The sequence below is a fragment of the Nomascus leucogenys genome, chromosome 4 (assembly GCF_006542625.1).
Source record: "Nomascus leucogenys isolate Asia chromosome 4, Asia_NLE_v1, whole genome shotgun sequence".
Classification (NCBI taxonomy): Eukaryota; Metazoa; Chordata; class Mammalia; order Primates; family Hylobatidae; genus Nomascus; species Nomascus leucogenys.
In genome coordinates this window covers 77,248,838-77,259,715 of record NC_044384.1, presented here as the reverse complement: position 1 = coordinate 77,259,715, position 10,878 = coordinate 77,248,838, and the positions used below count along the sequence as shown (strand labels likewise).

The 10,878-nt window shown below is 40.9% G+C and overlaps 1 protein-coding gene across 7 annotated transcripts in view; it reads right to left on the bottom strand.

Moving 5' to 3' along the window:
• Positions 1–4,247: 4,247 nt before the first annotated feature.
• CTNND1 (catenin delta 1) overlaps positions 4,248–10,878 on the bottom strand; it is a 58,998-nt gene continuing 52,367 nt past the window's right edge. For 5 of the 7 annotated variants that reach the window (XM_030810845.1, XM_030810848.1, XM_030810850.1 and 2 more), the window contains 2 exons: positions 9,060–9,122; positions 4,248–8,039 (listed from right to left, as the gene is read on the bottom strand). In XM_030810845.1, coding sequence (XP_030666705.1) covers positions 7,900–8,039; positions 9,060–9,122 — 203 coding nt within the window. In that variant the 3' untranslated portion in view covers positions 4,248–7,899. The remainder of the gene's footprint in view (positions 8,040–9,059; positions 9,123–10,878) is intronic. The other 2 variants (XM_030810849.1, XM_004087782.3) reach the window with 1 other exon arrangement.

The window sequence follows — 10,878 nt, the reverse complement described above, 5'->3', positions numbered from 1 at the left end:
CTGGCTTTCATTGTTGACACAGAAGTCACCATCTGGCTGGTTTTCTACAGGTAGTCTGTATTTTCTCTCTAGATGCCCAAAATCTTTTCTTTGGTTTTCTGCATCTCACCCTGATGTACTAGGTAAGTTGGTTTATCTTGCTTGAGATTCACTGGGCTCCGTAAGTCTGAGGTTTGGTGCCTTTCATCCAACCCTAAAAAATTTCTCTTTGAATATTGCCTCCTCCTATCTCCTGATGTTCCAAATAATGTATGTTAGATCTTATTCCATTGTCATCTCAACCTCTTGCCTATTTCCATTTTCTCTTTAACTGGAGTGCATTCTGTATAATTTCTTATCTTCCAATTCACAAATCCTCCTTCAATTTGTCTAATCTATTTAATCCATCCATTGACTTCTTACCTCAAATTTTATTTTTCACTTCTAATTCAAAAAGCTTTTCAACTAATTCAAAAGGCTTTTCAACTAATTCAAAAAGTTCATTAATCATTATTTCATTATAGTCTGTGCAACAATGCCAACATCTGAAGTATTTAAAAGATCAGCTTCTGTGTCTGTCTTTTCACTCATTGTGCCTTATTTCTTTGTTCAGTTTCTAATTTTTGGGCAAGAGCACTCATTTACCTTGAAAGTACATCTATGGGAATTGTTCTGAGGCCTTAGAGGAATTGCATTTGCTTCTGGAAATCACCTGGAAGCATAAACAAATGAGTACCACTTTAAATTCCCCAGTTAAGCTTTTTGGACCACACAAGTAGCCTAAGTTTGGACTGAAAGCCAATAGAAGGCCATTTGTGGTTACAAATTATCAGTGAAAATATTCTATAGCTTCCACGTGGCACTAAGGTTGAGACGAAATGAGTTCCTTGCTGCGCCCTTCTATGGAGTGTTTATTTCTTGTACACCTTTACACTGAAGGTGTCCAGCTTTATGAGGGAACCTACTAGATTTCTCATTTCCTGTTGCCCGTACTTTGTGTAATCACTAAAATAGAAGGTTATGGTCTGCTGAATTTGGCAAAAATTCTGAGGAAAAGTTGGCTTTGGCAGTTACTTCCTAGGATTCCAGCTTTTGCTTCATTTTGAAGAGCTGTAGGATCCTTACTTTCGTGCCTGCTCAGCAATATGTTTAAAAGTATTTTTTATAAATATAATTACCCAGTATCTTGGTTGCTTCTGCTGAAAGGACTTTTCAGAATTATCTAATCTAGCATACTGCCAAAAACAGAGCCCTGAATTAGTTTCAAATACGCACACCAACGCACTCCCCCTGCCCTGATTCTGCCAACAGCGTGAACTGTAAGACCAACGCTAAGCCTACCTTTAAGTGGAAGGAAAAAAAGAATTGAGGTGAGCCGGGCGTGGTGGCTCATGCCTGTAATCACTACACTTTGGGAGGCCGAGGCAGGCAGATCACCTGAGGTTGGGAGTTCGAGACCAACCTGACCAACCTGGAGAAACCCCGTCTCTACTACAAATACAAACTTAGCCGGGCATGGTGGCACATGCCTTTAATCCCAGCTACTCCAGAGGCTGAGGCAGGAGAATCGCTTGAACCTGGGAGGCGGAGGTTGCAGTGAGCCGAGATTATGCCATTGCACTCCAGCCTGGGCAACAAGAGTGAAACTTAACCTCAAAAAAAAAAAAAAAAAAAAAGAATTGAGGTGAAGACAAAAATTGGGTAATTGACTGGAACATCACCACAAATATCCCATATTTCTTTTTCCTCAGGCATAAATGTCTTATGGCACTGTCCATTAGCACTAGAGATACTGGGGGAAAAGACAGCAGGGTAGTAATACTTTTGTGTCCTCAATAAAAGTGTAATAACCTGTCTTTTTTCAACAATAGAGAAGTATATGGAGATAAGTATAGCACTTTTTCTCAGGTAAAAAAAATTTTAAAAGCTAGTTGCCACATGCTTATAGCTCCTACAATTATAACAAGTGTAAAGCTCTTAGTCCATTCATGGATAGCTATCCATGGTCATTTTACACTGCATAAAAGGAGAAAAACGTCAGGTTAAAATGATGCAGACCAATCAATCTTACCTCCTCCAGCTTTCTCTTCATCCATGTCTGTCTCTAAATCCTGGATGGATCAGTTGAAGAACTAATGCTTCAAGTGACACAGGCAACAGAACAGTCTTAAAGCTGTGTGAAAAAAAATTGTTCCTAGCAATTATCTTTTTTGAGCTTTCCTGAAGTAGCTCTCTCTGGAAGCTACCAATGGGGCCACTTGCTCCCCAGTTGAGATACCCTTTCTAGCTAGAAGTGACACTTAAGTCAAAGTCAGCAATTCCAGGGGATTCTCTGTGACCTACAGGACCCCATATTAAGGGTTAGCTTACTGCCTCAGCAAGCTGAGCATTACCTACATATGATTTTCAGGATGAGAAGCTTCTCCTACCCAGATACCACACACCAATCTATCACTTTCCATTATCTCAAACTCCATTGAAAGCAATGCATTCCTTTGAGATAAACAGTTTCCTCTGTGGATGCTCTCTTAAAATGGTGATCACCACATCATATTGTCTACATTCACCATACTAGTATTACTGCCAGTGGAGTTGAAGCCAGTAATCCTAGGCTCCACTTTGAGGCTGTAAACTTAAGCAAGTCACAGTTAACTGACCACATACATCAGAATAACCTGGATGGGCCAGGCAGGGTGGCTCACGCCTGTAATCCCAGCACTTTGGGAGGCCTAGTGGGGTGGATCACCTGAGGTCAGGAATTCAAGACCAGCATGGCCAACATGGTGAAACCCCATCTCTACTAAAAATACAAATATCAGCTCGATGTGGTGGCGGGTACCTGTAGGCCCAGCTAATCAAGAGGCTGAGGCAGGAGAATCGCTTTAATCCGGAAGGCGGAGGTTGCACTGAGCTGAGATCGCGCCATTGCACTCCAGCCCGGGTGACAAGAGTGAAATTCCGTCTCAAAAAAAAAAAAAAAAAAAAAAAAAAAAAGAGGATAACCTGGATGACTTACCATGATTTTAGATTCCTCAGTCCCACCTACTGAATCGATTTTTGGAAATGGAACATGGGACTCTACATTTTCAACAAGCATACAGGGAATTCTTATGTAACTTGCTCAGATCTATAGGGCTAGGTCTAGTCAATTCCATCTATGAAAATAAGAACCTTTGCTTCAGATATAAAAAGACAAAATGAGAAAAAAATGATATGGAAAGACTGGTCCTTAGTTCTTCCTGGGTGAGGTGTTTCCAGTTTGTAGCAAAGAATATTAGTTCAGCAAGAAAAACAAGTGGCCGGCCATGAGCAGTGACTCACGCCTGTAATGCCAGCAGTTTCAGAGGCCAAGACGGATGGATCACTTGAGGTCAGGAGTTTGAGACCAGCCTGGCCAACATAGTGAAATCCCGTCTCTACTAAAAATACAAAATTAGCCAGGCGTGGTGGTACGCACCTGTAATCCCAGCTACTCGGGAGGCTGAGGCAGGAGAATTGCTTGAACCCAGGAGGCAGAGGTTGCAGTGAGCCGAGATTGTGCCCCTGGGCGACAGAGCAAGACTCTGTCTTTAAAAAAAAAAAAAAAAAAAAAAAAAGTGGCCAAGTGAGGTCCCAGCTTTGGCCTCTGTCACAAAGTACATCAGTGTCAAGAAACTTGTGAGATAGGGCCTTTACACATCATTCTGTGTAACATCTCATTGTATTTAGACACGGCACAGAGAAGTGTTTTTAAGATCATAGATCTTGTCTATGGTCATATCACCCTGAACGCACACAATCTCGTCTGATCATAGATGTTAGCTATAGAGGATTCTCATGGATTGCAATCTATGAGAAAAGATCCATCTGTTTCACTCTCTAATCTAACCTAACCTCGACACAACGTTTGCATATAGGAGGTGCTTGGCAAATGTTTATTGAATGAGATAAAACAAATGGACCAACTCAGAAGGAAGACAGAAGAGTAGGGTTTGTGTCTAGCTCAATGCCAGAGAATAACAACATAGCAGGGAAATAAAGTGTTGCTGACCAAGTAGCCAGGTTTTTCTATATAGATAAAAATCATCTCAAGCAGGGCTATCAAAACTCTTTGGAAAGTAAACTCTTAATAGCTTTTTGGCTTTGTACTTCATCCTCTAATCTAACACTACAATTGTTAGACACAAATCAAGCTTTAAAAGGTAGTAGACAGATTTCCTGGTCTCACTAGCCCATGAAAGTTTTCATACCCAAGTCCTAGTTCAATAAAACAAGACAGGACCATCACCAGGAGCAGCTATATAATTTTAATCTAAAGATTTGGGCATACAGAAAGCATTTCACATAAATTCTCTTGAGTCTTCAATTATACGACAGGACATAAGGACCTCAGAAAAATAAGTCTCTTCCCATAGATCTTAACCCTTGGTCTCTGCAGCAAAGACAGTCCCTGGTAATCCAGGTAATACGGTCTGTAAAATATTAATAAATAGGCCTGTCTATTGACTTCTGACTAAAGGACTGCATATAGCCTGAGAAGCAACATTATGGCCCAGTGGTCAGTACTTATATACATGGGCCTTTTGATCCTACATTTTCCTATTTATTAGGTAGTTGGGATTGGTAGTTTCTAATCTTCTAGTCCTAAGTGTTATATTTAAGAGGGCTACGTATTACAGTGGGCCTTATTCAATGTTAGTTTTGTCAAATGTTGCAGAAGAATTCCAGTAATTAAAATCATTAATTCTTTATGCTTCAGTTTCCTATCTCTAAGTTAGCAATAAGCTCCCATGTTCAACTTCAGCCACATTCAATTTTTAAGAATCTTCAGAAGAAAAAATGTTTCACATATAGTTAACAAGAATGTTGCTTGATAAAGAGTTGGGGCTGAGCTCAAAATAAATCCTGGTATAACCTCCTTCTGGTTGCTCTGGAAAGGACACTGATACATAAGGAAGTAACAAAGATGCAAAGCGGGGAAGAAATAACAGCTTGAAGTGAAGAAATGACACAGACCCCCCACATACACACTTTAAAAACTTTATTTATATAAAAAACTCATTTGTTTTTAAAAGCATTAACAAGACAGAAAGAAAGGAGAAAAGGTATGGAGCAGAACACAAGCCCCTTAGTAGTGTTCGGTGGGAAGGTGGGATTTTTGGTTCTCTGGAAATGAATGTTTAGTGTTTTTTATAAACAAAAGAGGAAAAAAAAAAGTTAAAGGTCCCCAAAAGCCCATGGCTGTTCTATTACCCACACCCCACCGAGAAAAAAGAGCACCAGGAAAAGAGCAGAAGAAGACAAGAGAAATCAAGAGTGGAGCCAGGTCTGGATGGGGCAATTTCCCCTGTGCAGTGTGCTCTTAGGGTCAGAGAGAACAAAAGGCTCCTTTTTGCCAGGAAAGGTAGATGAAAGTGGGAAGAAATGGGAAGGGGGAAAAGGGTAAACAAGAAATTTTAATGCATGAGTAAAGGGGGTGGTGGGTTGTGCACTTTTCTCCTACCCCATAGCCTCAATATATAAGGGAAGGGGAAGAGAGGGATAAAGAACTCCAGTTGCATGGAACAGAGCTTTTAGATTAGATTAAGGGGAGTAGAAGGCAAATAAGGAAAAGGATTAAAAATAATAATAATCAACCCGCATAGCAGCTGATTTCTCTAGCCCAACCTGCTAATTAACATATGCTAAAGTGAGAGGAGGCAATACTGGAGGGAGGGGAGAATTGGGGAGACCACTTCCCTGTAATTCCTTCAGAGATGATGGTAAATTCTGGGCACCTAAGGAGTAAGAGTCACACCACTCACTTCTCTTACCAACCTTACTTTGAGATTCATCAGAATAGGATTTTTGCAAAATCCCACCCATATGCTGCTGAGCAAAAGCTTGCTATAACTGAAATCATGGCTATACCAATCCTCAATGAAGAATCTGAGGTTCTCTAGGTCACTTCTCTTCTTTCTGCTATTTAGGGCTAATAGTAGGTAAGAAAGCAACAAAATATAATTTGCAAAATTATGAGAAATGAGACTGCAGAGGCAAAGAAAGGCACATGGAAGGGCGGGAGGAGATGCACCCCAGGCCAAAGGCACAAAGAAGAGGCAAAGCCAGGGGCAATCCCCACCTTGTAAGGGTAAAAGGGACAGGAGTTATGTACATCAAGTCCTTTAGTTTGCCAACCAATCCAGGGCAGAGGCAAGGGACAGGCCTATAAGGATAGGAAAAGGAGAAACAGGGGAGTGGGGAAGCCAGTTTCAGACTAATTGCTTCATGTACATTCCTACTAGCTCCTCCTAGAGGTCTTCTTCTTCCCAAAAACACATGTTTCTGCTCCTTCTCAACCAAAAGTCTTCCTTGACATCCTCCCCTTTCTACAGCCTCTTGGAAATGGCCAGGCCAACTCAGCAGACATATCACAGGGCAGGAGAGGTGGGTTAAGGACAGCCTGTGTTTAAGGGGCAGCAGCAATAGCCCAGGGTTGGCATGAGGCTTGCAGAAGAGATGGAGTCTTGTAGGTTCTTGATGGTCCCTGCCTTGGAGATGAGGAGGGCAAGGTTTCTTAATCCCACTTCTAGGAGACCTTCACTTACTCAAGGGTCCTTTGCCAGGTGGCATGTGCCAATGTTGCCGGCCTTCTTTGCTTCAAAAATAGCCATTAGGAATAAGGGAAGAGCTCACACTTTCCCCTCTCTAAAAGAAAATAAAAGTCCCTTCCCCACCAGGAAAAAAATCTTGATTAAGAATCATCAGTTTATCAGACTGCTGGACATTGCATATACAGCATGTAACTTCCAATTCTTCCCACGGCTTCCAGTGAAGATTCCTATTCTCTCCATCCCTCCCTCCACAAAAGGCCAGGAGTTCCAGGGAAAACTGGCAAAAAGAACTAATCTGCAGCAGTTTCTCAAAATATGCAAATAATTGAGTCAGGCTTCTTGGGAGAAAAATGGAGGAAAATGGAGGAGGGGGAGGCGTTGGGACAATTAAACTTCACCGGAAGAAGTTGGGAGTTGATGGAAAGAAGGCAGCCACTTAGGGCTGTAAGGGCAGGAGGCAGCCTGGCAGTTGGCACAATAGTCCAGCGAAGAAAAAGGAAAATCATCAGTCAATTTCACCACCAAAAGATAAAAGTACATATAAGCCCAGATGGAACGGAGATAGTGGTGCTAAATCTTCTGCTGTGGAGAAAAAAGAGAAAGAGAGAATGTTAATGGGTTGGGATTAAGGAGACCCCCCCCCCAAAAAAAAGTTGAGCAAATCTGGAGAAAGGAGAGCAGCACATAATGGAGAATCAGATCACCAGCTGCATGTCCCAGACTCGTAAGAGGTAATAATCATAAAAGCAGAACCCCTCAAGCCCCATGTGGCTGAGACTAGTTAGTCTCTGGCCTGATCAGATCAGCGTGATTGACAAGTTGCTGGCACTCAGGAGCCTCCTTCCTCAAGGACAATCTTAGGGGTGACTGAAGGACATACCATGGAGGGGTAAGACACTTGGCCCCCCTCATCATCCAAAACCAACACATCCAACTCTTCCTCCAGAGATTCCTGCCCCTCGTCCTGCTGTGAACACATGCAATTTGTTAGTATGAGTAGAGACAGGAACCTCATGAGTGTGTGCCAGAGCTAGGGAAACTCTGAAAATTTGTAAACTCAAACAAAACAAGATATAATAGTAAGAGAAGGGCAAAACATTCATAAACAGGGAGGGAGAGGAAAAAGGTAATGTTTGAAAGTAGATCAGTTAGTGTTAGTCATATCAGTAACACTTTTACAGACATGCTTCCCCCATTTTGACCACTGCAGAATAACGGCCCAAGAAATCCCAACATGAGTCAGAACTCTTACTTTTTCCTAAAAACCCCTACCAGAAAAGGATGCGATCTTTCTCTGTACTTTTTTTTGTATTTCACAAAACACATAGGCTTCAAAATAGAACTAGCCTTAGACAGACAGCAGTATATAAAGAGAATTTACCATCAAGGGTGTTGTTCCCTTCAATGGCTCCATGTCGCCTAGATCCCCTGATCGATCCAGTGTTCTATTGTGGTCTCCTCTCTCATTTGGTGTGGAATAGTTGTTATCTGGTTTAAAAAAAAAAAAGCGTACACAGAAATATGACATTCCCCTCTAGTGTAAAATGTATATCAAGCAGTAGGTGTAATTAGGCATCACTGTTAGGAACTGGGCTTGCCAAATGCTCCACAAAGGCATTAAAGTCTGATGGTCCCCAACTTAAAGAACTTGAATCTGGCTGACCGCGGTGGCTCATGCCTGTAATCCCAGCACTTTGGGAGGCTGAGATGGGCAGATCACTTAAGGCCAGGTGTTCAAGATCAGCCTAGCCAACATGGCGAAACCCCATCTCTACTAAAATATAAGAATTAGCCAGGTATGATGGTGTACACCTGTAGTCCCAGCTACTCGGGAGGCTGAGGTATGAGAATCACGCCACTGTACTCCAGCCCAGGTGAAAGAGACTCTGTCTCAAAAAAAGAACTTGAATCTTGAATCTAAGATGGAAGACAATATGTATAAAATACCCAGATATGACATAATAAAGCTAAACAAGAGGTTTGTCTGAAAAGGTTATTGGAACTAAAAGAAGAGCAAGTGAAATATGCTGCAATTGTTAGGAAGGACCTGACGAGAACAGGACTTGAGTTAAGCCTTTGGAGATAAAGAGAATTTAGAAAAACAAAAGGGAAAGACATACCAGTAAGAGGTATTACATGAGCAGAATCAAACTATAGAGTGAAAAGATAGAAAAGCAAGCAGAATAGTTGGGCAGAAACAGATGTATCCATTCACTCCAGAGAAGGAGACTGGGGTAGGAATATAATGGGCTACAAACTTGAATGTGTAGTAATAGGAGAGGCATAGAAAGATTTCTGAAAACCTTTGAGCATGTAGGAATGTGGAAAAAGTAGACAGATCAGATTTTATTAAATTTCCTTACATCCTTCAAAATGGAAATGATCAGCCAACGCTCTCCCAGGATGGTAAATGGTAAGGGTATTAGAAAAAAAACTGTAGAGCTAGACAGCTCTCCTTAGCCCAGTGAAATATTACTCCACATCCTTAGGCAGGAATTAATCACCTACCTAGCGATTTTGTGTTTGATCCCATATTGCTCATCTGAATTTCTTCCCGATCAGGTTTCTTATCTGTATGAAGTCAGAAAGTTATCCATGTCAAAAACAATTCTTCAAAATCTGTACACACCATGAAAATTGCTCTCTGGTCCTCCTTCCTTCCCTTCATTCACACTTCTACTTAGCACCAACTATGTGCACCACAATGCCTGGATAATTTTTAAGTGTTTTGTAGAGATGAGGTCTTACTGTGTTGCTCAGGCTGGTCTGAAACTCCTGGGCTCAAGTGATTCTCCCACCTCAGTCTCCCAAAGTACTGGGATTACAGGTGTGAGCCATCACACCTGGCCCCTACAGACTCTTAAATCAAAAAACAATTCCATCTAAACTAGCAGTTTTCAAATTATTTGGTCTCAAGGCCCTTTTACAGTCTTAAGAATTATGAGGATCTAAAGAAACTTCATTTGTGTGAGTTATATGTATTAATTGTTACCGTACTGACAAGTTTAAAGTATCTATTTCACTTAACAGTAAACTTATTACATGTTATCATAAACAATCTTTAATAAGATCCTTTTCATTTTTGTACATCTCTTTGAAATTTGGCTTAGATTCTCATACCTGCTTCTGCATTCAATCTTTTGTGATATGTTATTGTAGTTAACGTATATCAAGAAAATCCAGCCTCACACAGATAAAAAGTTGGAAAAGAGGATGATTTTAATAGTCTTTTCAGATAATTGTGGTTATTCTTAATGGTATACTAATTAGTAGTAGTTTCTTAAAGGTTGACAGTAATGTGGAATCTATAATTAACAATCTCTCCATATTCTGGTTAGTTAAAATCTATTGGTCCATCTTGCACTTTTAACGGATCAATTACCTATGTACGATTTTGACATATGCCTTTGTCACTTGCAAAATACTGCTTCAAGTTATCCAGATGTTCAAAATGCTAACACATAGCATTACACAATATTTTGAAATCACATTCGTTAACATCACTGTTTATTTCATTAGAAAAGTCCTTTTTTATTTTATTCATGTATTTTTTGAAACAGGGTCTTGCTCTGTTGCCCAGGCTGGAATGCAGTGGCACAATTATGGCTCACTGCAGCCTTGACCACCTGGGCTCAAGTGATCTCCCTGCCTCAGCCTCCCAAAGTAATTGGGACTACAGGAATGTGCCACCATGCCTGGCTAATTTTTTTGTATAGACATGGTCTCATTATGTTGCTCAGGCTGGTCTCAAACTCCTAGGCTCAAATGATCCTCCTGTGTCAGTCTCCCAAAGTACTGAGATTATAAGCATGAGACACTGCACTCAGCCTAGAAAAGTCTTTTCAGTATTGGGAAGTTACCAGGCTCACAGTGGCAAATAAAATTTTTCAAAACTACAATTTCCACTTGAAAGCTCAGGCAGCAAACACTGTGTTATTTTCCTCAAAGCAACAAGCTTATTGCATTCATTTTTGAGAAAATGTCTGCCAAATGTGCACATCTGAATAATCCCTTTGTCTACCAGACATTTTTTTCCCAAGTAAAAACGGTGTTCCATTAAACAAAGTGGCTAGTGTGGCTGAGCGCCAGATGTAATCCCAACACTTGGCCAAGGCAGGAGGATCGCTTGACCCCAGGAGTTCAAGACCAGCCTGGGTAACATAGGGAGACCCCATCTCAAAATAAATAAACAAACAATTAAAAACTGGCTAGTCTAACTAGTAACTGAAACAATAACACAAGTACATTTCCTTAAGACAACCATCATGCTTTAATATGCTATTTCATCAGCACAGAATATTAAAAAGATGTATACTCAAGGGTAGAA